Source organism: Bubalus bubalis, chromosome X (assembly GCF_019923935.1).
Source record: "Bubalus bubalis isolate 160015118507 breed Murrah chromosome X, NDDB_SH_1, whole genome shotgun sequence".
NCBI lineage: Eukaryota > Metazoa > Chordata > Mammalia > Artiodactyla > Bovidae > Bubalus > Bubalus bubalis.
This window is the reverse complement of record NC_059181.1, coordinates 49,507,283-49,534,654: the sequence shown is the minus strand read 5'-3', so window position 1 is coordinate 49,534,654 and position 27,372 is coordinate 49,507,283. Positions and strand designations below refer to the sequence as shown.

At 38.3% G+C, this 27,372-nt stretch overlaps 1 protein-coding gene and 1 non-coding gene across 4 annotated transcripts in view; one reads left to right on the top strand and one right to left on the bottom strand.

Annotated features, from left to right (window-relative positions):
• The window catches only part of KLF8 (Kruppel like factor 8), a 334,415-nt gene that overhangs the window by 194,676 nt on the left and 112,367 nt on the right, over window positions 1-27,372 (top strand). For 2 of the 3 annotated variants that reach the window (XM_006068470.3, XM_006068472.3), the window contains exon 2: window positions 24,334-24,407. The exons of the other annotated variant lie outside the window; for it this stretch is intronic. In XM_006068470.3, coding sequence (XP_006068532.1) covers window positions 24,336-24,407 — 72 coding nt within the window. In that variant the 5' untranslated portion in view covers window positions 24,334-24,335. The remainder of the gene's footprint in view (window positions 1-24,333; window positions 24,408-27,372) is intronic. 3 annotated transcript variants of the gene reach the window in all.
• Window positions 148-253, bottom strand: LOC112582463. Its single transcript, XR_003106992.1, has one exon. It is a non-coding gene; the product is annotated as a U6 spliceosomal RNA (small nuclear RNA).

The window sequence follows — 27,372 nt, the reverse complement described above, 5'->3', positions numbered from 1 at the left end:
ATTGTTTGTAGAACTTTTGATGATGGTCATTCTGACTGGTGTGAGGTGATAACTCATTATAGTTTTGATTTGCATTTCTCTAATAATGAGGATGTTGAACATCTTTTCATGTGTTTGTTAGCCATCTGTATGTCCTCTTTGAAAAAAAAAAAAATGGAACGCCTCATGAATTTGCATGTCATCCTTGCACAGGGCCATGGTAATCTTCTCTGTACTGTTCCAATTTTACTATATGTGCTGGTGAAGCGAGCACTAGGGTGTTGTTTTTTTTTTCTTTTTTAAAAAAAAGTAGGATATAAAAATAAAAATTAAAGGAGTAGAAATAATCCATATTTAGACAATACGAGATTTTAAAAAGAAAAAAAAAAAAGAGGGGGAAATATATAGAATGGTAGTGAGAAGAATATCCAAGTGATTCGTCTGTTTTTTTTTTTGCTCCAGTTGATCTGCTTACTCAGAAATTACTCCAATATATCTAGAAAGGTCTCTGGACCTGTTGTGGGTAGTGTGGGGTCAGCTCAGACTTATATCTTCCCTTGCTCCAGCTTGTACTTATTCTCAAATTCTACAGTTCCACCTAAAGCACAGGCTAATTGCAAGAATTTAAATCATTGCACCTGCCACTTCTGGGAGATTTCCCCTTCTTTTCTTTGCTTACACAGCTCCTGGCATTCCACTTTGGTTTGGGGACTGCCTCTGCTTGTAAGTCTCTCCAGTGTCTGTTCTCCACACAGACACGGGAGGTAAAGTAATGGTTTATTAGGGCTGACTTGCTCAGTTGTGCTGGGAAGAGGGAGAGGTACAGCAGATGACACTGGGGTGTATGGGAAGTGCTTGCTATGGCTGGTCCCTGTGGAAGGTCACCACACTCTGAGGTGAGTTGTGCATGTCCCCAGGCGAGGTGATCCTGGGCTGTGGGACCCTTGGCCATTAAATGACCAAGGAAAAGCCATTCAGGCTGAGGAATGGCTTTCCTGAGGAAAGCCTGACGAAAGCCATTCAGGCTCCCAGGAAGATGTGCATAGTGACCTATTGCTGCTTATAGCTTGGTGGTAGTTGTAATCTCTGGGGTTGTTACCATAGCGGCCCCTTGCCTTTTGCCTCTGGCCCTCCACCTGCTTCTCTGGCTCTGGGGCTGTAGACTGCAGCTGGCTCACCCTTTTTTGGTTTTCTCTAGGGTATGGTCTTTTGTTTTGTGAATGTATGGAGTTAGAGCATGGCATTAGAGCCCTTCCACGGGAATGATCTTTTGCTTCTCTGGCAGCCCAAGCATTTTCTTTGGTCTGCCTCTGCAGTGTCAAATTAGCCCCCTCACAGTATCTTCACAGCAGTCAACCTTGGTCCCCTCCCTGCAGACTGACCTCCAAGGCCTGAGCCTCCATACCCAGCTGCCACTCACTGCGGGCAGACACTGTAATGTGAGCCGCTTCTCTGCTGGAAAGTGCCACTAAGCACAATCTCTGTGGTGAATCATCTGTTTTACCTTCGCAACACCTGTCTCACTGTACTGTCCTCTGAGGTTCCGAAGATCCCCTCTGACCCAGCCTGTGAGGGAGTTTACTAGTATGCAGAATCTTTTCTTCCTTCATAACTCCCTTCGTGGGCACAATTCCCAGTCCCAAACTCCTTTGTCTCCCTTTTCATCTTTATCTTTTGGCCTACCTCATTCCAAGGAGATTGGTTTGCTTTCTAGAAGTCTGGGGTCCTCTGCCAGCATTCAGAAGATGTTCTGTTGGAATTGTTCCACATGCAAATATTGTTTTCATATATTTGGGGCATAGAAGGTGGTCCCCCTGTCCTATTCCTCCACCATCTTGAAGGCCCCCCTCTTTTATTTTTTATTTTTTTGATGATGGTAATAAAGTGAGACAGGAAGCTGGATTTTAAAGTATGTAACAAGCTAGGTATAAAAAAAATTAGATATCTGTGTACCTAGACAGCTTAAATGTAATGTGGGCAATCCAAACTCTGGAAGTATAAACACTTTAAACAGCTGTAACTTAACTTTGGGCTTCCCAGGTGGCGCTAGTGGTAAAAAACCCACCTGCCAATGCAAGAGACATAAGAGATGAGGGTTTGATTCCTGGGTTTGGAAGACCCCCTAGAGGAGGGCATAGCAACCAACTTCAGTATTCTTACCTGGAGAATCCCATGGACAAAGACTGGTGGGCTACAGTCCATAAGGTCACAAAGAGTCAGACACAACTAAGGTGACTTAGCACACACAAGCATGCACATAACCTGGCTCTAAAGCAAAATCCAGGTATTTGATATTGTGTTGTAACCTCAAATTCATTTCTAAAATAGAATCTATCATCACCCCTAGACTATTGCCCTATGGCTCATTCAAGACTTCTTTTCACTTACCTGGTCCTGCAATTTACCATCATCATAAACTTGGTGAAGGTATTTAAACTCTGCACTTGAGTTTTCTTATATTTTCGTTGAGGATAATAGAAGAAACTACCTCATAGAGTTGCAGTAAGGAATAAATGTGTTAATTTTGTAAAGCATTTAGAAGAATGCATGACAGTGTAGTAAGCAATGGGGAAGCACAGTTGTTGAGGTTCCCATATTTCATGTTCAAAATGCTCACTTCAACTCTTTCCTCTGCCTCAGTTTCCTTGTCTACTTGGTTGCCAAAGGCTATTGGGGTTCTTTTCCTCTTTTTATATGGCTCACTTCCTTTCTTTTTATTTTAATTGCCACCACCTAAATGTAGTCCATCAGATCAGATCAGTCGCTCAGTCGTGTCTGACTCTTTGCGACCCCATGAATCGCAGCACGCCAGGCCTCCTTGTCCATCACCAACTCCCGGAGTTCACTCAGACTCACGTCCATCGAGTCAGTGATGCCATCCAGCCATCTCATCCTCTGTCGTCCCCTTCTCCTCCTGCCCCCAACCCCTCCCAGCATCAGAGTCTTTTCCAATGAGTCAACTCTTCGCATGAGGTGGCCAAAGTACTGGAGTTTCAGCTTTAGCATCATTCCTTCCAAAGAAATCCCAGGGCTGATCTCCTTCAGAATGGACTGGTTAGATCTCCTTGCAGTCCAAGGGACTCTCAAGAGTCTTCTCCAACACCACAGTTCAAAGGCATCAATTCTTCAGCGCTCAGCCTTCTTCACAGTCCAACTCTCACATCCATACATGACCACAGGAAAAACCATAGCCTTGACTAGACGAACCTTTGTTGGCAAAGTAATGTCTCTGCTTTTCAATATGCTATCTAGGTTGGTCATAACTTTCCTCCCAAGGAGTAAGTGTCTTTTTATTTCATGGCTGCAGTCACCATCTGTAGTGATTTTGGAGCCCAGAAAAATAAAGTCTGACACTGTTTCCACTGTTTCCCCATCTATTTCCCATGAAGTGGTGGGACCCGATGCCATGACCTTCGTTTTCTGAATGTTGAGCTTTAAGCCAACTTTTTCACTCTCCACTTTCATTTTCATCAAGAGGCTTTTTTTTTTTAAACTTTATGTAATTGTATTAGTTTTGCCAAATATCAAAAATGAATTGAGTTCCTCTTCACTTTCTGCCATAAGGGTGGTATCATCTGCATATCTGAGGTTATTGATATTTCTCCCGGCCATCTTGATTCCAGCTTGTGTTTCTTCCAGTCCAGCGTTTCTCATGATGTACTCTGCATATAAGTTAAATAAACAGGGTGACAATATACAGCCTTGATGAACTCCTGGTACAACCAATTAGCCTACAGACTGAATATAGCCTATACATTTGTTGTGTTTCCTCTAAATTGATAAAAGTTTGCTTTGAAAATGCATTTTAAATTAGTAATGCATTCCACATTGCTCAAAATGTGAAATATACAAAGCGATATACAATGAAGAGTCTCCCCCCAGTCTTGTCCCCTAGTTGCCTCAGGCAACTAAAGTTATGTTTATTCTAAATTCTTTCACAGACATTTTATGCATATCAAACAATTAGTATTTTTTTCTCCCCCTTCCCGTTATAGTAACATACTCTGCATATTGTTTTGTTCTTTGATTTGTCTCCTTAAAAATATACTTTGGGGACCTTTATACACATACACACATATATGTAAAGAAATAACTCATTCTCTTGTATGACTGCAGAGTTTTTACTATATGGATGAGCCACAATTTAAACAGTTTTCTATTGAATGACAGTTAAGATATTTCCAAACTTTTGCAGTGTTGTTTGTAGTAACAATAAAAAAAAGTTTATAAGTATATGTATTAGTCTTCTAGGGCTTCCATAACAAAAGAATGTACAGACTGTATGGTTTAAGCAACAGAAATGTATTTTCTTTTAGTTCTGAAGGTTGGAAGTCCAAAATCAGTATACCAACATGATTGGGTTCTGTTGAGGGCCCTCTTCATGGCTTGCAGATGGCTGCCTTCTCCCTGCTCATATGACCTCTTCTTTGTGCTCCTGGAGAAAGAGAGTGAGCTCCCTGATGTCTGTTCTTATAAGGATACTAATCTCATTGGATGAAGCCTTTACCCTTATGACCTCATTTAACCTTAATTACTTCCATAAAATCCTTATCCCCAGATACAGTCACACTGGGGGATGGGAGTTCAACATATGAATTTGTGGAGGGACACAATTCAGTCTGTAGAAGTATGTCAGTTTTCCTGGACTCACACTCTTAAAAAATGATTGATTGCCAACATTTTCATATTTTACTTAAAACTCTAGAATTCCACCTTCTCTTAAATAATCAGAAGATACTGAACCAGTATTCCTTTATGTCAACAGTTGCCTAGAGTTGGTAAACTGCTTTCTCCTTTCCTTTTTAGACAGGACATGTATTCTCAGGCCATGATAGTCTACATCTGGCCCAGGTGATCTTAAACTATCTGACGCTTCTAGGTTGAGTTTGTGACACCTATGTAAGGTCTAACCACAATACGCATAAAATAATCCAATAGCTTCTAGTTCTAACTTGAATCTTTTTACCTCCCTTATTCTGTAGACAAAGGTCAGAATATCTTCCCTAAAGCACATTTTAAAAAATTATGTCCCTCTCTTTTGCTCCATGATCATTTACTGGGGGTCTACATAGTTCTAGGCATTATGGTAGAAGCTGGAGTTAGAGTAGTGAACCCTTGCCTTCAGAGAGTATATAATCTATTCTTCCTCTCATCTGATTTCCCTTTATGTCGCTTATTGACTGATCTTATCTCAGGGTGACCTCACCACAGACCATTACTTTGGAATTTTTTCTATTTATTGTCAGCTATGTCCTCTTCTAATTGATCTTCCTATACTTGAATTGTAATTAAGCATTTTCAGCATCTATTATCTTGTAATGGTTGGTTGTTATTGTTTTATGCATAGTTATATCTCACTATGTAGACTTAAGACCTCAGATCTTGACAGGATCCTATAAGATGAGAAATCATGTCCTGTATAAAGGGAGAAGCCATTTATCACCTACAGCTAATTTTTCTCTTGTGCCAATGTAGATTTCATGTTGTAAGATCTCTCAACCTTTGTGGAAAAGCAGGAAATTAAATTTTTAAATTTATTTTTAATTGGAAGAAAATTGCTTTACAATATTGTGTTGGTTTCTGCCATACATCAACATGAATCAGCCATAAGTATACATATGTTGACCTCCTTCTTCAACCTGCCTCCCATCTCCCACCCCATCCCACCCCTCTAATTGTCACAGAGCAATGGTTTTGATCTCATACAGCAAATTCCCACTGGCTATCTATTTTACAAATGATAAGGTATATGTTTCAATGCTACTCTCCCAATTTGTCCAACCATCTCCTTCCTCCACTGTGTCTACAAGTCTGTTCTCTATGTCTGCATCTCTGTTGTTGCAATGCAAATAGGTTCATCTTTCTAGATCTAGAAAGCACCATCTTTCTAAATTCCATATATGTGTTAATATATGATATGTGTTTTTCTCTTTCTGACTTACTTCACCAGGTGTAATAGACTCTAGGTTCATCCACTTCACTAGAACTCACTCAAATGTGTTACTTCTATGGTTGTGTAATATTCCATTGTATATACATATGTACCACAGCTTCTTTATCTGTTCATCTGTTGATGGGCATCAAAGTTGCCTCCATGTCCTAGCTGTTGTAAATAATGCTGCAATGAACATTGAAGTACATGTGTATTTTTCAGTTATGGTTTTTTCAGGTTATATGCCCAGTAGTAGGATTTTTGGGGGCATATGGTAGTTCTATTCCTAGTTTTTTTTTCTTTTTTAAGAAATCTCCATATTGTTCTCTATAGTGGCTGCATCAACTTGTATTCCCACCAACAGTGCAAGAGGGTTCCCTTTTCTCCACACCCTCTCCAGAATTTATTGTTTGTAGATTCTTTTTATGATGGCCATTCTGACTGGTTTGAGATGACACCTCTTTGTAGTTATGATTTGCATTTCTTTAATAATGAATGACATTGAGCATCATTTCATGTGTTTATTAGCCATCTGTATGTCTTCTTTGGAGAAATGTCTGTTTAGATCTTCTGCCCACTTTCTGAAGTTTGTTGAATTCTTTGTGTTTCTGGTATTGATCAGTATGACCTGCTTTTGGAGATTAATCCTCTGTCAGTTGTTTCATATGCTATTATTTTTTTCCCATTCTGAGGGTTGTTTTTTCCCCTTAATTATAGTTTCCTTTGCTGTTAAAGGAAAAGCTTAAACTTAAAGCTTTTAAGTTTAATTAGGTCCCACTTACTTATTTTGCTTTTATTTCCATTACTCTAGGAGATGAATCATAGAGGATCTTGCTCTGATTTATGTCAAAGAGGGTTCTGCCTATGTTTTCCTCTAAGAGTTTAAGTTTCTTCCCTTACATTTAAGTCCATTTATTCCATTTTGAGTCTCTTTCCCTATGCTGTAAGGAAGTGCTTTAATTTCATCTTTTACATGTGCAGTTTTCCCAGTACCACTTATTCAAGAGATTGTCTTCTCCATGGTATATTCTTGTCTCCCTTATCAAAAATAAGGTACCCATAGTTGGTGTGGGTTTATCTCTGGGCTTTATGTCTTGTCCTTTGGTCTGTATTTCTGTTTTTGTCCCAGTACAATACTTTCTTGATGACTGTAGCTTTGTAGTATAGTCTTAAATCAGGAAGGTTGATTCCTCCAGCTCTGTTCTTCTTCTCAAGATTGCTATGACTAATTAGGTCTTTTGTGTTTCCATACAGAGTATAATTTTTTTTCTTGTAGTAATGTGAAAACTACCATTGGTAGTTTGATAAGGATTGCATTAAATCTGTGGATTGCTTTGGATAGTAGAATCATTTTCATAGTATTGACTCTTCCAATTCAGGAACATGGTATCTCTCTCCATCTGTTAATGTCATCTTTGATTTCTTTTATCAGTGTCTTATAGTTTTCTGTATACAGTTCTTTTGTCTCCTTAGGTAAGTTTATCCTTATATATTTTACTCTTTTAATTACAATGGTAAATGAAATTGATTCCTTAATTTCTCTTTCTGAGTTTTCATTGTTAGTGTATAGGAATGCAAGTGATTTTTGTGTATTGATTTTGTATCCTGTGACTTTGCTAAATTCATGGATTAGCTCTGTTTAATTTTCTGATAGTATCTTTAGGGTTTTCTCTGTAAGGAAATAGAATTATTTAAAAAAAAAAAAAGAAATCTGCTTTTAAAAGAGAATGTAAAAAAAAAGAATATACATATATGTATAACTAAATCACTTTGTTGTACAACTAACTAAACATTGTAAATCAACTATATTTCAATAAAAAATTAAAAGTAAAGAGATGAGAGGAAGAAATATTATCAGCTATTTTGATTTTAATTTTTAACATTGCTGTAAGAACCAGGGCAGCATCTGCAATGGACTGCCAATTTTCTCTCTCTGACCTATACTGCAAAACACTTGAGGTTAGAGACTCAGTAAAGACCAGGTGGAAGCTTGGTACTATCTGCTCCCTGCCTCTCTCTATATCTATGTATGTATATATGTAATATGTAAATACATATGTACATAGATACATATGTATACATGCATATGTACATATGTAATATACATGTGTATATATAATGCATTTATATTATATATAAATTATTATATTGTATATATAATATATATGCACAGTTTTTACTACAGTGTTGACTATTTATGTCTATAAAGTTCTCTATAAAGACTTGGCTATCATTAGTAAAATCCTCAAGTCACCTGTAATCTCCAGTAATAACATAGCAGTTCTGCTTTCTCCTAATACCTAACATGTGCCTTTGAATGCAGTCATCAGGCAGCCTTCCTTGCCCTTCTTTTTTGCCAAATGTACTGATCCAGATTTATTAACTGAGCTCCATTTTTTTTTCTTTTTTAAAAATGGACCATTTATTTCTCTATAATTTGTTTCATTTCTCTTCCATTTCACTTCCCTTGAAATGCAAACTCAAAAACAAGGTACAATATCCTCAGAAAGGTCTTCACAATGCTGAACAGATATTTAATTTTTAATTAGTTGGGGCTGTTTATTCTAGCTCTATTTTTTTTCTTTCAGTGCTGTCAATGATGTAGTTGCTTCATTTTCAATTAAAATAAGAATGTATAACAAAAACTTATTCATTTTCTTATTTTAAAGACTAGTTCTGATAAATATGTACAATGTAGCTCCTCCAGCTTTTTCTTTTTTTAGCTAGATCCTAGAATCAATATGTAGCCTTGAAAATAACAATAATGATTAATGTTATTGATAACTTTATTTATATGACCTCCATAGGTACTGAAAATTGAGATGTCCCAGGACTCTTATGGTCTAGTGGTTTTCCTTACTTTCTTCAATTTAAGTCTGAATTTGGCAATAAGGAGTTCACGATCTGAGCCACAGTCAGCTCCTGGTCTTGTTTTTGTTGACTGTATAGAGCTTCTCCATCTTTGACTGGGAAGAATATAATCAATCTGATTTCAATGTTGACCATCTGGTGATGTCCATATGTAGAGTCTTCTCTTGTGTTGTTGGAAGAGGGTGTTTGGTATGACAAATGGGTGTTTGCCATTTTCTTGGCAAAACTCTATTGTCTTTGCCACGTTTCATTCCGTATTCCAAGGCCAAATTTGTCTGTTGCTCCAGGTGTTTCTTGACTTCCTACTTTTGCATTCCAGTCCCCTATAATGAAAAGGACATCTTTTTTGGGTGTTAGTTCTAAAAGGTCTTGTACGTCTTCATAGAACTGTTCAATTTCAGTTTCTTCAGCGTTACTCATTGAGGCATAGACTTGGATTACTGTGATACTGAATGGATTGCCTTGGAAACGAACAGAGATCATTCTGTCGTTTTTGAGATTGCATTCAAGTACTGCATTTCGAACTCTTTTGTTGACCATGATGGCTACTCCATTTCTTCTGAGGGATTCCTGCCTGCAGTAGTAGATATAATGGTCATCTGAGTTAAATTCACCCATTCCAGTCCATTTTAGTTCGCTGATTCCTAGAATGTTGATGTTCACTCTTGCCATCTCTTGTTTGACAATTTTCAATTTGCCTTGATTCATGCACCTGACATTCCAGGTTCCTATGCAATATTGCTCTTTACTGCATCGGACCTTGCTTCCATCACCAGTCACATCTACAACTGGGTATTGTTTTTGTTTTGGCTCCATCCCTTCATTCTTTCTGGAGTTATTTCTCCACTGATCTCCAGTAGCATAGTGGGCACCTACTGACCTGGGGAGTTCCTCTTTCAGTATCCTATCATTTTGCCTTTTCATACTGTTCATGGTGTTCTCAAAGCAAGAATACTGAAGTGGTTTGCCATTCCCTTCTCCAGTGGACCACATTCTGTCAGACTTAAATTGAAGAAAGTAGGGAAAACCACTAGACCATTCAGATATGACCTGAATCAAATCCCTTATGATTACACAGTGGAAGTGAGAAATAGATTTAAGGGACTAGATCTAATAGATAGAGTGCCTGATGAACTATGGACTGAGGTTCATGACATTTTACGGGAGACAGGGATCAAGACCATCCCCATGGAAAAGAAATGCAAAAAAAGCAAAAAGGCTGTCTGGGGAGGCCTTACAAATAGCTGTGAAAAGAAGAGAAGCGAAAAGCAAAGGAGAAAGGGAAAGATATAAGCATCTGAATGCAGAGTTCCAAAGAATAGCAAGAAGAGATAAGAAAGCCTTCCTTAGCGATCAATGCAAAGAAATAGAGGAAAACAACAGAACGGGAAAGACTAGAGATCTCTTCAAGAAAATTAGAGATACCAAGGGAGCATTTCATGCAAAGATGGGCTCGATAAAGGACAGAAATGGTATGGACCTAACAGAAGCAGAAGATATTAAAAAGAGGTGGCAAGAATACACAGAAGAACTGTACAAAAAAGATCTTCATGACCCAGATAATCACAATGGTGTGATCACTGACCTAGAGCCAGACATCCTGGAATGTGAAGTCAAGTTGGCCTTAGAAAGCATCACTACGAACAAAGCTAGTGGAGGTGATGGAATTCCAGTTGAGCTATTTCAAATCCTGAAAGATGATGCTGTGAAAGTGCTGCACTCAATATGCCAGCAAATTGAGAAAACTCAGCAGTGGCCACAGGACTAGAAAAGGCCAGCTTTTATTCTAATCCCAAAGAAAAGCAATGCGAAATAATGCTCAAACTACTGCACAATTGCACTCATCTCACACACTAGTAATGTAATGCTCAAAATTCTCCAAGCCAGGCTTCAGCAATACGTGAACCATGAACTTCCAGTTGTTCAAGCTGGTTTTAGAAAAGGCAGAGAAACCAGAGACCAAATTGCCAACATCCGATGGATTATTGAAAAAGCAAGAGAGTTCCAGAAAAACGTCTATTTCTGCTTTATTGACTATGCCAAAGCCTTTGACTGTGTGGATCACAATAAACTGTGGAAAATTCTGAATGAGATGGGAATACCAGACCACCTGACCTGCCTCCTGAGAAATTTGTATGCAGATCAGGAAGCAACAGTTTGAAATCGACATGGAGCAACAGACTGGTTTCAAATAGGAAAAGGAATAAGTAAAGGCTGTATATTTTCACCCTGTTTATTTAACTTATATGCAGAGTACATCATGAGAAATGCTGGGCTGGAAGAAGCACAAGCTGGAATCAAGATTGCCGGGAGAAATATCAATAACCTCAAATATGCAGATGACACCACCCTTATGGCAGAAAGTGAAGAGGAACTAAAAAGCCTCTTGATGAAAGTGAAAGAGGAGAGTGAAAACGTTGGCTTAAAGCTTAACATTCAGAAAACGAAGATCATGGCATCTGGTCCCATCACTTCATGGGGAATAGATGGGGAAACAGTGGAAACAATGTCAGACTGTATTTTTTGGGGCTCCAAAATCACTGCAGATGGTGACTGCAGCCATGAAATTAAAAGACGCTTACTCCTTGGAAGAAAAGTTATGACCGACCTAGATAGCACGTTGAAAAGCAGAGACATTACTTTGCCAACAAAGGTCCATCTAGTCAAGGCTATGGTTTTTCCAGTGGTCATATATGGATGTGAGAGTTGGACTGTGAAGAAGGCTGAGCGCCGAAGAATTGATGCTTCTGAACTGTGGTGTTGGAGAAGACTCTTGAGAGTCCCTTGGACTGCAAGGAGATCTAACCAGTCCATTCTGAAGGAGATCAGCCCTGGGATTTCTTTGGAAGGAATGATGCTGAAGCTGAAACTCCAGTACTTTGGCCACCTCATGCGAAGAGTTGACTCATTGGAAAAGACTCTGATGCTGGGAGGGGTTGGGGGCAGGAGGAGAAGGGGACGACAGAGGATGAGATGGCTGGATGGCATCACTGACTCGATGGACGTGAGTCTGAGTGACCTCCGGGAATTGGTGATGGACAGGGAGGCCTGGCATGCTGTGATTCATGGGGTCGCAAAGAGTCGAACACGACTGAGCGACTGAACTGAACTGAACTGAACTGAGGACTCTTATGACTTCCTTGGTGGCTCAGATGGTAAAGCGTCTACCTACAATGCAGGAGACCTGATTTCGATCCCTGGGTTGGGAAGATCCCCTGGAGAAGGAAATGGCAACCCATTCTAGTACTCTTGCCTGGAAAATCCCATGCATGTAGGAGCCTGGTAGGCTGCAATCCATAGGGTTGCAAAGAGTTGGACATAACTGAGCGACTTCACTTTACTTCTTCAGGACTCTTATAGGATTACTTGCCTTGGTGCTCAGGAGTCAGGTAGCTCAGACACTGAGTGGAGAAGACGTTCAAAAGATAAATTGGCTGCCCTTAAGCACTTGTAAAAAGCATGGGCAAAGACTACTGTGTTGTTTTATATTCGTTTTGGTTGCTGCAGTGGCACCATGTTTCATTTGTTGGAGGAGACTGTTGCATGAAACATTAGTATAAATTAATAAAGTGGATTGCATGAGATTTTATATGATTTTGCAGATCCCTTTTTCTAAACCAAATCTTCAGTGCCAAGCTGGAGCTCTGTATTACTTAAGGTTTTGTCAGATGATTAACATCACAGTCACTAAGAATCATTTAATACTCGTTTCAAATGTTCAATAGTAGAGCATACTGATAACATATAAAAACATCTCCATTATTATTATTTCCAACATCATCAAACTATTTCAAAGTGTAAGATAGTCACAATTACTTTAAGGGAAGAAAAGAGCATTGGTATCAGACATCATCCCTAGATTCAAATCCAAGTCATTTACCAGCTCTGTAACCTTGGGATTATTAATTTCTCTGAGTCTGTATTTCTTCATGTACATAATGGAATCAGCAGTACTTACCTCACAGAGATTGTGAAGATTAAATATGTCCCTTTGGATATACTGTAGAAATGAATTGATATATCTGGTATTTTCCTAAAAGTAGCCACTGAGGTGGGGAAGTGAGTTGGGGATACAGATGAAACAAGATTTTCCATGACTCAAAATCAGTGAAGCTGAGAATAGGTGGGAATAGGCACATGGAATTCATCTTTACTTTTGTATGCATTTGAATGATATCAATTTAACAGATTAAGCGGAAACTTGGAAAACTATAGGTCAAACTTTCATCTATGTCCTCTGCCATATATCATAGTGTTATAACTGGAGGAGACCTGAAAAGGGCTAAGTAATTTACTCAAAATGACACTCCTAGATAACAGTGGAATACAACATAGGTCTTCAGCTCCTAAGTAAAAGATTTTCCCATCGTTCATGCTGACTTCTTTAACTATAGCACTTTTTAACATAAGTTCTATCAATTTCTTGCATGTGAGATTTTTTAAAATAAATTTACCTATTTGAAGGAGAATGAGGGGACTAATTTGAGAAATCTGAGGTTAATTTATACAATCCTTTTAAATCTACTCTTTCATTTGATCCTTGCAATGATCCTATGAGGTTCACAATGAGTTATTTCCACTTTCTATGTTAAGTGATGGGACATGTCCAGAGTTATTCAACAATTTGGTAATTGAACTAGAACTAAAACTCCACTCTGGAGATCATTGAACCTCAAATCCACTTTCATTGCTAGTTTTAAACATTTGTAATAATTCCCTTTAACTTTGCAGAATCAAGAATCTTAATCTCTAGCACATTCTAGAGTGATTTTTCTTTCATGCATATTTGGGTTTTCTGTGAAAAAGAAAATGGAGCTTAATATCAGCCTCTGGGGGGAATGAAAGTGGCCAAAAGCACTGAACACCTTGCAGGTGATTTTGTTAGAACATGAACTCACGTGAGAATACAAAAATCGTAAAATTAGGTATTGTTATTGTGAGTGGCTTGGATCTTTAAAGTGTGACTGTACATATTGTACATAAGTGAAGTTGCTCAGTCGTGTCCGACTCTTTGTGACCCCATGGACTGTAGCCTGCCAGGCTTCTCTGTTCATGGGATTTTCCAGGCAAGAATACTGGAGTGGGTTGTTATTTCCTTCTCCAGGGATTCATCCCAACCCAGGGGTCGAACCCGGGTCTCCCCCACTGCAGGTAGACTCTTTACCATCTGAGCCACCGGAGAAACATACTTTTGTGTAATTTTGTTTTGGATTTTCTGACAAAGGTATTCTTAAAATCTTATATGTAAATTTTGCATTTGCATCTTATAAGAACTTTTATATGTGTTGTCACAATGAACTTCATGACAACCCTTTGAGGGATAGGGTTAAGTTGATGCATCTCTATTTTGCAGATGAAAAAAGTGAGGTATTGGAAAAGTCAAATGGCTTGCTCAACTCCTTTCTTGTGTTTCTTATCACCTTATCTTTTAATTACCTCACAGTACTTCACTCTTTCAAGCTTAGCTGATTATTATAGTAATGATACAATATTGAACATCATTTTTTTGCATTATATATGCAGCCTTCACTTTCCTCATGGTAATATGTTCTTTCCTCTTAAATTCATGTTTTGTGTTTTAGCATTTCAGTTGTCCCTAGCTTCTTTAGTCACATTCAGGAAAGCTGAGAAAAGAAGCTATAGGCTGGAGCCACTTCTGAATACCTTCTCTGGTGGTGGTTCCTGTAATATGGACTATGTATCTCAGACACCCTCTAGATTTTGTGTATGTTGAGACTCTTGAATAGAAAAATCATAGTGAGCTACCTGCTGAGATGTCACAAGAGGAGGTTCTTTGATTTTGAGTTTTCCAATGGTTTCTATGGTGATAGGTATGACCCTTTTTGGAAGAAATCAGAGAAGTGGAGGATCTTTCAGTTTCCTTTTATTAACTATCTTTTTTTCTAGCAACCATTTACCCTCAATTATATAATCTTCAAGTAGAGACTGGGAGATCTCACTGGCACCCAGGTCAAGGAGCATTACAGCTCTAGAGTGCTGAGATTCATATCTCAGTTCTACCATTACTAGCTGGAAGATTTGGGGATAAGCTTCTTCATCTTTCTGTGTCTCAGTTTCCTCATTTGAAAAATGGAGAAATAATGTACCCACTCTTAGAATTATGAGGATTAAATAAACCAGTTCTTTTAGCAGCACTGTATCTAGCACATAGTAAGTACTCAGTGACTGTTGGCAATTATTGTTTTTTTATCACCATTTTGTTGTTAATGTCATGCTCAGAGTAGCTTCAATCTTGAAGATATTCCCAGAGGACTATTGTAAAACTTTCTATTCCCCTGGAAGATATACAATTAAACTGTCTGAAAATATATGTGTATCTAGTTGGCCTATAGTTACCTTTTTCTAACATAAGAGACATAAGAAATGCTTTTTAAAATACCTATAATCTCAAAACACTAAAGGAGAACATAGGCAAAACACTCTCTGACATACATCACAGCAGGATCCTCTATGACCCACCTCCCAGAATATTGGAAATAAAAGCAAAAATAGACAAATGGGACCTAATTAAACTTAAAAGCTTCTGCACATCAAAGGAAGCTATATGCAAGGTGAAAAGACAGCCTTCAGAATGGGAGAAGATAATAGCAAATGAAGCAACTGACAAACAACTAATCTCGAGAATATACAAGCAACTCCTACAGCTCAACTCCAGAAAAATAAATGACCCAATCAAAAAATGGGCCAAAGAACTAAATAGACATTTCTCCAAAGAAGACATACAGATGGCTAACAAACACATGAAAAGATGCTCAACATCACTCATTATCAGAAAATGCAAATCAAAACCACTATGAGGTACCATTTCACGCCAGTCAGAATGGCTGTGATCCAAAAGTCTACAAGTAATAAATGCTGGAGAGGGTGTGGAGAAAAGGGAACCCTCTTACACTGTTGGTGGGAATGCAAACTAGTACAGCCACTATGGAGAACAGTGTGTAGATTCCTTTAAAAACTGGAAATAGAACTGCCTTATGATCCAGCAATCCCACTGCTGGGCATACACACTGAGGAAACCAGAAGGGAAAGAGACACGTGTACCCCAATGTTCATCACAGCACTGTTTATAATAGCCAGGACATGGAAGCAACCTAGATGTCCATCAGCAGATGAATGGAAAAGAAAGCAGTGGTACATATACACAATGGAGTATTACTCAGCCATTAAAAAGAATACATTTGAATCAGTTCTAATGAGGTGGATGAAACTGGAGCCTATTATACAGAGTGAAGTAAGCCAGAAAGAAAAACACCAATACAGTATACTAACGCATATATATGGAATTTAGAAAGATGGTAACAATAACCCTGTGTACGAGACAGCAAAAGAGACACTGATATATAGAACAGTCTTATGGACTCTGTGGGAGAGGGAGAGGGTGGGAAGATTTGGGAGAATGGCATTGAAACATGTAAAATATCATGTATGAAACGAGTTGCCAGTCCAGGTTCGATGCACGATACTGGATGCTTGGGGCTGGTGCACTGGGACGACCCAGAGGGATGGAATGGGGAGGGAGGAGGGAGGAGGGTTCAGGATGGGGAACACATGTATACCTGTGGTGGATTCATTTTGATATTTGGCAAAACTAATACAATTATGTAAAATTTAAAAATAAAATAAAATTAAAAATAATAATAATAATTAGGAGATAAGGCCAGGCAGGAAGAGAAATCTAAAAAAAAAAAAAAAAGAACTTGACCCCATATTCTTTAATTTAATGAACTAATTTTTCTGTTAATGCATATTTCAAGATAATAAATAAGTATGTATAATGGGCAAAAAATAAATAAATAAAACATTGATTTTTCATTTTTCAAGCAGTTCCAGAATTTCTTATATGTCAGAGGCTGAAAGTGAGTGGTATCTGCTCAAGATCTTCTGAAATGATTGATTTGTTGTCCTTAGAGTTGTTTTGCTTTTAGCAGAAACTTTTTTAGAAAGAAGATACTCACCAGATTTGGGGTATTAGAAAGTAGTGAGGGAGTACTATAAGTACTGTAATTTGAGTTAGAGAATAAGAGTTCTGGTTCTGACTCCATCAAGTTTAAACTCTATGACCTTGGGCCTCCAAATTAATTTCCTGTGAAATGGGAATGATACATGAAAGCTCTCTATTTCCCTACTGTAAAGTTATATAGATGCACATGAGGGATTATTATTTGTATTGCAAAATGCTCTATCTTGTTAAGATACAAAGTAACTTCATAGGTCAGTATCAAGATCCCCAATTCTTTGCTTTCTTTTGTAGTTGTAGACTCTAGTGGCTCTGCTTTGCTTCCCTCCTTAAAGATTTAACTTCTTACTTCATCCCTAGACACTTTTTCCTCCTCAATTCTGGCCAAAGAGTGGGGTGTGTTTTTACTTGTCAGTTACCTGCTCCTGATGCTAAGAAAGATTGAAGGCAAAAGAAGAGAGTGGCAGAGGATGAGATGGTTAGAGGATGAGATGGTTAGTTAGCATCTCTGACTCAATGGACATGAATTTGAGCAAACTTCAGGAGATAGTAAAGGAAAGGGAAGCCTGATGTGCTGCAGTCCATGGGGTTGCAAAGAGTCGGACACAACTTAGTGACTGAACAATGAACAACAATACCTGCTCCTGTCCTTTGAAGGCACTGTTTATGTTCATAAAACAAGCAGATCACTGTGGAATACAGTGGGTAGCAAAATAAACTTGGAACATGACAAAAGTAGTATAATCTTATGAAATTTCTATGGTCATACTCCCGGAAGCATGGTTTGTGATGGTTTGTATATATGAGACATTGACCTGCTATGGATGGGACTCAATCTTCCTCCCTTTCTCCTTTTTTTCCTCCAGTATTCCCTTCCTTAAGAGAAGAATCCAGAGGGATGGGATGGGGAGGGAGGTGGGAGGGGGGTTCAGGATGGGGAACACATGTACACCCGTGGCTGATTTATGTCAATGTATGACAAAACCAATAAAATATTGTAAAGTAATTAGCCTCCAATAAATAAATATAAATAAATAAATTTTTTAAAAAGAGAAGAACCAGAAAATCCAGCTTTTAGAATGTTTCTTTCTTTATCTTTTTTTTTTTTTTGGTCATGCCACTCAGCATTCAGGATCTTAGTTCCCCCTTAAGGGGATCAGGGATGGAACAGGTACCCCTACTCTCCCCCCACCCTCCAACACCCATGTAATGGAAGCACTGAGTCTTAACCACAGGGCTGCCAGGGAAATCCAAGAAAGTCTAGCTTCTAGACAAAAAGGTTTGAAGAGCCAATTCAAGCAGAATAATGGTTATTATCTTAAGTAGGTAATTTGCATTTCTGAAGCCCTCCTGCCCATATTGTTCACATCTCAATAACATCTCAATACCAACCCCCCTTTGGGTATTTCCTGACCAATTCTTAAACAATTTCTAAGCAGTGTCTTAGTCACAGACACTTTGAAGGGTGGCACCAACTCTAGAGAAAAGCAAAAAGTTTATAAAGCCCTTGAAAAAAACCTGAGTTTTCTTTAAGACTGTTCTGTAAACCCTAATTTCCTTCTGTTTTAGATTTGGTCTGGCTATATATTAAAGAAAACTTTTTTTTTTTTTTTTTTTTTTTTTTTTTTTTTTTTTTTTTGAGAGAAGCATATATACCTTCCTAATAGCTTTCCGTTTACTCACTCTTACCAACATTTAGAATGTTGCCCAGGGTTTTCTAGTGGCTATTCCAATTGGCTGTTCTTTGAGTGAGAGGACACTAACCAGAAATGGCTGAGACATTCCTAACTATCAGCTATACCCTTTGTGCCATTTGACTAAAATATTTGTGATATAGATGGGACAAAAATAATTTTTTTTAGACTCCTTGATGATTGCCATTCATTTCAGGTCAGTTCAGTCGCTCAGTCATGTCCAACTTTTTGTGACCCCATGAACCACAGGACGCCAGGACTCCCTGTCCATCACCAACTCCCGGAGTCCACCCAAATCCATGTCCATCGAGTTGGTCATGCCATCGAACCATCTCATCCTCTATCATCCCCTTCTCCTCCTAACCTCAATCTTTCCCAGCATCAGGGTCTTTTCAAATGAGTCAACTCTTCACATCAGGTGGCCAAAGTACTGGAGTTTCAGCTTCAACATCAGTTCTACCAATGAACACCCAGGACTGATTTCCTTTAGAGTGGACTGGTTGGATCTCCTTGCAGCCCAAGGGACTCTCAAGAGTCTTCTCCAACACCACAGTTCAGAAGCATCAATTCTTCGGCGCTCAGCCTTCTTCACAGTCCAACTCTCATATCCATACATGACCACTGCAAAAACCATAGCCTTGACTAGACGAACCTTTGTTGGCAAAGTAATATCTCTGCTTTTGAATATGTTATCTAGGTTGGTCATAACTTTCCTTCCAAGGAGTAAGCGTCTTTTAATTTCATGGCTGCAATCACCATCTGTAGTGATTTTGGAGCCCCCCAAATAAAGTCAGACACTGTTTCCCCTGTTTCCCCATCTATTTTCCATGAAGTGATGCGATCGGATGCCATGATCTTCATTTTCTGAATGTTGAGCTTTAAGCCAACTTTTTCACTCTCCTTTCACTTTCATCAAGAAGTTCTTTAGTTCTTCTTCACTTTCTGCTATAAGGGTCGTGTCATCTGCATATCTGAGGTTACTGATATTTCTCCCGGCATTCTTGATTCCAGCTTGTGTGTCCTCCAACTCAGCCTTTCTCATGATGTACTCTGCATTTAAGTTAAATAAGCAGAGTGACAATATACAGCCTTGATGTACTCGGTTTCCTATTTGGAACCAGTCTGTTGTTCCATGTCCAGTTCTAACTGTTGCTTCCTGACCTGCATACAGGTTTTTCAAGAGGCAGGTCAGGTGGTCTGGTATTCCCATCTCTTTCAGAATTTTCCACAGTTTATTGTGATCCACACAGTCAAAGGCTTTGGCATAGTCAATAAAGCAGAAATAGATGTTTTTCTGGAACTCTCTTGCTTTTTCAGTGATCCAGCAGATGTTGGCAATTTGATCTCTGGTTCCTCTGCCTTTTCAAAACCAGTTTGAACATCTGGAAGTTCACAGTTCACATATTGCTGAAGCCTGGCTTGGAGAATTTTGAGCATTATTTCACCAGAGTGTGAGATGAGTGCAATTGTGTGGTAGTTTGAGCATTCTTTGGCATCGCCTTTCTTTGGGATTGGAATGAAAACTGACCTTTTCCAGTCCTGTGGCCACTGCTGAGTTTTCCAAATTTGCTGGCATATTGAGTGCAGCACTTTCACAGCATCATCTTTCAGGATTTGAAACAGCTCAACTGGAATTCCATCACCTCCACTACCTTTGTTTGTAGTGATCCTTCCTAAGGCCCACTTGACTTCACATTCCAGGATATCTGGCTTTAGGTGAGTGATCACACCGTCATGATTATTTGGGTGGTGAACATCTTTTTTGTACAATTCTTCTGTGTTCTTGCCACCTCTTAATATCTTCTGCTTCTGTTAGGTCTCTACCATTTCTGTCCTTTATTGAGCCCATCTTTGCATTATAGTATTATTGCCATTAAATAACCTTTCTTATTCCCATGACCATTCACTGGACGTTAGCACACTGTATAGAGGAAGTACTCTGCTAAAAGAGAAGAACAAGATGAAGTATCTATTGTGGGGCTCACTTTATGGTAAGGGAAACAGACAATGCCTTTGTGCCAGGAACTGTTTTAAACTTTTGAACACATATTAAATTGATAAATCCTATGAGCTGGTACTATTTTTATCCTTATTTTATAGTTGAGGAAACTGACAAACGGTGATGGAAAAAATTGCCTGAAGTCTTAATGTTATAAAGTTGCAGAACCAGGATATTAACCTAGGCAATATGATGTATGGACAAGAATGGGAAGTGACTTGGAGATGATAAGTTGGGTTTAAGACATATTTCTGCAGTATAGTTTAGTGCATCTGATAAACAGTTGGCTGGAAATGTAGAGAGAAGAGTCAAAGGTGACCGTCAATCACTGACACAGAATGGATTGATAGTAGTGGTAAACAATTTAGATTGTAAATATAGGAGGTGGAGAAGGTTTGTAAGCACACTGAGTATAAACAACTTGTCTGATGCCTAGGAGATATTCTTCTGGTCTAGAGAGAAAGATTCTTATCCTTAATAATAATAATGGTAGTGATGATAACAATAGCTAATTATATTGAGAACTTTTTTATATGCTAAGAGCTATTTTAAGTGTGTTTACCTGTACTAATCCATTGAATCCTCACATTAACCCTATAGATGTGACATTTCCCCTACCTCTTGTCAGGTAAAGGAAGTGAGGTTCACAGGTGTTAAATAGCTTATCAAAGTCACTTTGCTTCCTCAACCCTGTTGTTTCATAATCCATAGGAATTGAGGAAGAGCAGATAAGAGAGGCCTCTTGAAATTCTCTTGGCTAGAATTAACAAACCTTAGTCGAGGGATGGATGAATGGAGAGAATGAAAGTGAAGTTGCTCGGTTGTGTCCAACTCTTTGTGACCCCATGGACTGTAGCCTACCAGGCTTCTCCGTCCATGGGATTTTCCAGGCAAAAATACTGGAGTGGGTTGCCATTTCCTTCTCCAGGAGATCTTCCCGACCCAGGGATTAAACCCGGGTCTCCTGCATTGTAGTCAGACGCTTTACTGTCTGCGCCACCAGGAAAGTCCTGGATGAATGGAGAGGAAGTACCAAATTATCTCCCCTCTCTCCTACAGATTTTTCTGGCAGCAACCAAACAAGCTCTCCTGGCTTTCATTATGGCCCGCCTGTGCAGTATGAAAATTATCTGACCAGACATTCTTTTTCTACAATTGCACCTCCTTTTCCCCTCCTTCTTAAAATCAGAAATGGCTGCCCTCTCTGACCCCTTATACTTCACAGTTAATTACACCTCAAACATCTCTTATACTTTAACCTCTTTAATTTTCTTTTATTCTTTTCCACTTTTGTCCAATTCTTATAATGAGAAGACACACTTCATTCTCCTTTTCTGTCACTCATCAAAAACTTTTATAAATGTATTGAAGACTACCATGTGCCAAACACTACTCTAAGCCTTTTAAATACATTACTGAAGAAAACATCAAAGGTGAAAATCTCTGCTTTCAAAAAATTTGCAATTTAATGGAAATTAGAGTTGAGTTTTCTGCATCTGACTTCTGAAGTACTTATTCATTACTAGATTTCTTTCTCCATTAACCCTAACCCCTACCCCTAAAGAGGCTTCATAGAAGCCTTAGGGCTCAGCAGAGAACAATTTAAAATCTTTTAATTTTACATGGGAAAGTTGAGGCTTAGAAAGAAAAATGCCTTGACAAAGATTATAGGATGTAATTCCTGGGCATCTAGCTCCTAGTTCAGTGCTCTCTGCTATACTTGCTGACTCTCCATGTCTGGTTGACCCAGATCTAAAACTGATAACAAGGTGCCTAGTATAAACTCTGAAAGTGTTAGTCCCTCAGTTGTATCCCACTCTTTGTGACCCCATGGACTGTAGCCTGCCAGACTTCTCTATCCACAGAATTCTCCAGACAAGAATACTGGCGTGAGTAGCCGTTCCCTTCTCCAGGGGATCTTCCTGACCCAGGGATTGAGCCTGTGTCTTCTGCATTGCAGGTAGATTCTTTACTATCTGAGCCATCAGGGAAGCCCAGAATAACCTCTGACACATAGTAGTTATGCATAAATATTTTGTAAGTGATGAATGTATACATGAACAGCTCTACTCATATATATGGATCAAAGAAAAGAAAATGTGTTTTGAGAGAAAATTGGAGATATTTTAGAGTGTCAGAATTCTCCAAACTCTTTGATAATGACCCAGAAATGTTCCTCATAATCTCAGTAGAAGATTCATTGTGTATTATTGCCTATCTAATTATCTAATTAAGACTATTTTCTTTAATTCCTAACAGTCAATAAACAAAGGAATTATTTATAAGTTTATCTTTTACACTTTTGTGTTTCTGTATTATAATTTGTATCCTAGCTGACTGTTCATTTAACTACATTAGGTCTTAAACAGCTATTGTGACCCGTAAAATGAACATTTCTGTGAGTAAATGTAGTTGACATCCAAAACAATTAACTGTTTTATAGACTATCTTTTGAAATGCAACCAGGTCATAAATGAAACTAATTGTAACCGACTTGGTGAAACTTAGTGTGATCTGAAATCTGACCATTTAAGTCAAAAGCAAGCTATGACTTCATCTTTCTTGCCCTATATTTTCACCTCTAGTGAGATTGCTGCTGCTGCTAAGTCACTTCAGTCGTGTCCGACTCTGTGCAACCCCATAGACGGTAGCCCACCAGGCTTCCCCGTCCCTGGGATTCTCCAGGCAAGAACACTGGAGTGGATTGCCATTTCCTTCTCCAATGCATGAAAGTTAAAAGTGAAAGTGAAGTTGCTCAGTCGTGTCCAACTCTAGCGACCCCATGGACTGCAGCCTACCAGGCTCCTCCGTCCATGGGATTTTCTAGGCAAAAGTACTGGAGTGGGGTGCCATTGCCTTCTCCGCTAGTGAGATTAGAATGTAGCTAAATGAAAGGAAATCTGGTTGGTGAGGTGCTGGTAGGTACTAGTGATTGAAATGATTATGATAGTATAGGGCAGCTGAATGAAGCCACCTAGTGTTTACTTTCATTAAGAGGAAAAAGGAAACACTTGGTGGCTTCATTCAGCTACTCTACAACATCACAATCATTTCTTTAACTTGGGATTTCTGGTTTTCTTTAACAGTAATCTTTTGATATTCTGATTACCTGCCCTGTGTTGCAAAACTCCTATATATCCTATCTACCCCCCTTACTTCCTCAGAGCACTTCTCTCAGGGTTTACTCGAGATGCTGCCTGCTAGGCTTGAAGTCCTAAAAAGTCCTGCCAAATAATATATAACTCAACTTTTAGGTTGTGAATTTTTTTTTTTTAGTTGAATATATATCTGAATCACTGTGCTGTACACCTGCAACTAATATGACATTTTAGATCAACTATACTTTGATTTTTTAAAAAAGGAAAAATTATCTAAGAGAGAAATAGAAAATTGCTTATATTAACCACTCTTGGCTTGTATGTTTAAGCGAAGTAGAAAGATAAAATGCTTCTTTAGAGAGATTTGGCATTGATGTGTAAGCAAGTTTATTAGAGTAAATATCCATACAGGAGGGTGGAACTCTCCTGTATGGAGGGAGAATTAGGCCAGAAAGGGGAGGATTCAGGAAACTATGTAGCTATAAGGATATTCCTATGAAGGTAGTGCTAGTTGGACACGTTGAAAGAAACAAATTCATGTGCATAGAGGACGTGAGGGAAAGAGGCAGCTAATACTGCTGGGGACCAGTCAGGGCTATCTTGGTGAGCAGAATATGCAAATTAGAATGTTGTCGAAATTCTGACTTCTTAGTATCTAGTAAGTCCTGAAAAATTATATTTCTAGAATACAATCATGTGTAACCAAGGGTTAGTGGCATACTGTATCCATACAGTGGGTTAGATTTTATTTTTAAATTGTCTTTCCCTTGGTTCTTTTCCAGATATGGATCAACTCATAAACAACTGGGAGGTCCAACTTAATTCAGAAGGTGGCTCAATGCATATGTTCAAACAGGTCGGTTATCAAGAAAGTGAATATTCATATTGAGCCATAATAGTGTTCAGTACATGGTAATCATAAAGCTGAAGCTCATTTTTCTTTCTAACAACATGTTGGGGACTGAGAGGAGTGAAAGAAGGGAGGTTTCCAGAAAATACTTGGATGCCTAGGTTTCTGGTTCAAATAGGGAGTAAATCTGGCATAAAAGAAGTATATCCTTTAGGATCAAGGCTATATGGACAAGATTAGACACTTGGTAGAAAACAGAAATCTAGCACTGTTCCATATTTCAAGCACTCGGAAGACTAAATTCAATGTCTTATTTTATCTTCACAGTAACTCTTTTGGATAGTGTGTTAGTATTCTACAGATAGACAGAAACACCAGAATATATATTTTTCAATTTCTCTCTATCCTTGTATCTACAAATATACATAAAATTTGTATCTATCTGTATCTATCTACTCCATATGTCTGTAGATACAAATAATATATATATATGTATATCTTTACACCTAAAATAAAATTACATCTCTATCTATATAGCTATCCAAATATACATATCTTTTTCTACCTATCTATAGAGAAGTAATTTTTGTGTGTACTTTTTTATTTATTTATTTTCCAGTTGGAGGAAAATCGCTTTAGAGTGTTGTGTTGGTTTCTGCCACACCACAATGCAAATCAGCTGTAATTATCCATATATTCACTCCCTCTTGAACCTCCCTCCCCTCTCCTCACCCCACCACTCTAGGTCATCACAGAGCACCAGACTGGGCTTCCTGTGTTATATAGCAGCTTCTCACTGCTATCTATTTTACACATGCTAGTACATATATGTTGATGCTGCTTTCTCCATTCATCCCATTTGCTCCCTCCCTTACTGTGTCAATTCCATTCTCTACATCTATGTCTCCATTCCTTCCCTGCAAACAGGTTCATCAATACCATTTTTATAGACTCTGTATATATGTATTAATATACAATATTTGTTTTCCTCTTTCTGACTTACTTCATTCTGTATAAAAGGCTCTAGGTTCATCTACCTCGCTGGAACTGACTCAAATTCGTTCTTTTTGTGGCTGAGTAATAGTCCATTGTATATATGTACCACATATTCTTTATCCATTCATCTGTCAATGGACATCTAGGATGCTTCCATGTTCTAGCTATTGTAAATAGTGCTGCAGTGAACATTGGGGTACACGTGTCTTAGAATTGTGGTTGTCTTGGGGTATATTCCACAGTAGTGGGATTGCTGGGTAATACTATAGATTTGTTCCTAGATTTTTAAGGAATCTATAGGGAAAGAGTTTGTAAAAATTTATTTTATTGAAGTATAGTTGATTTACAATGTTGTGTTAATTTCTACTGTACAAAAAAATGATTTAGTTATACATATGTGTATATATATATATATATATATATAGTATTCCATATTATTTTCCATTATAGTTTATCACAGGATATTGAATAGTGTTTCCTGGGCTATACAATAAGACTTTGCTGTTTATCCATTTTATATATATATATATATATATATATATATATATATATATAATATTTTGCATCTGCTAATCCCAAACTCCTAATCCATCCCTCCCCACCCCTCCCCTCCCCTACCCCCATTAGCAACCACAAGTCTGTTCTCTATGTCTCAGATGTATGCCTAGGAGTGGGATTACAGGACCATATGGCTTATATTCTAGGCAGCCAAAGATGAAGAAGCTCTATAAAGTCAGCAAAAACAAGACCAGGAGCTGACTGTGGCTCAGATCATGAACTCCTTATTGCCAAATTCAGACTTAAATTGAAGAAAGTGGGGAAAATCACTAGACCATTCAGGTATGACCTAAATCAAATCTCTTATGATTATACAGTGGAAGTGAGAAATAGATTTAAGGGATTAGATCAGATAGACAGAGTGCCTGATGAACTATGGACAGAGGTTTTTGACATTGTACAGGAGCCAGGGATCAAAACTATCCCCAAGAAAAAGAAAGGTTAAAAAAAAAAAAAAAAGGCTGTCTGGGGAGGCCTTACAAATACCAGTGAAAAGAAGAGAAGTGAAAAGCAAAGGAGAAAAGGAAAGATATACCCATCTGAATCCAGAGTTCCAAAGAATAGAAAGGAGAGAAAAGGCAGCTTTCCTCAGTGATCAATGCAAAGAAATATAGGGAACCAATAGAATTAAAAATGACTAGAGATCTCTTTAAGAAAATTAGACATACTGAAAGGTTGTTGCTGAAACATGAAAGATGCTGGGATTATTGGCCTCTGGAGGAGAAGAATTCAATCTGGGGCCAGAGGTGAGGCTTGATTACTCAGAGCTTTTGTGTAATCAAGTTTTATTAAAGTATAAAAGAGATAGAGAAAGCTTATGACACAGACATCAGAAAAGAGATGGAGAGTGCCCCCTGCTAGTCTTTAGCAATGGAGTTATATATTCCAATTAGTTATTACAATGAATCAAAAGAATGTCCACAGGTTGCAAAGATCTTACTAGACCCATCCCCACAATCCACATTTCAAGATAACAGGATTAGCCGGAAGGTTTTCAGGAAGGAGAAACTGTCCTCAAGCTGGATACATCCCTATATAATCCTTAGTACAGAGTGCAAACTGAACCCTTTGTTGTGTAATCATCAGTTTCAGACTTAAAGATAAAAACATTTTCTTTAGGTGAATATATTCCCAAAGGAAACAATTCCATTCGCCATTGCAACTAACAGAATAAAATAATTAGGAATATGACCTGCCTCTTGAGAAACCTATATGCAGGTCAGGAAGCAACAGTTAGAACTGGACATGGAACAAAAGACTGGTTCCAAATAGGAAAAGGAGTACATCAAGGCTGTATATTGTCACCCTGCTTATTTAACTTTTATGCAGAGTACATCATGAGAAACACTGGGCTGGAAGAAGCACAAGCTGGAATCAAGATTCCCAGGAGAAATATCAATAACCTCAAATATGCATA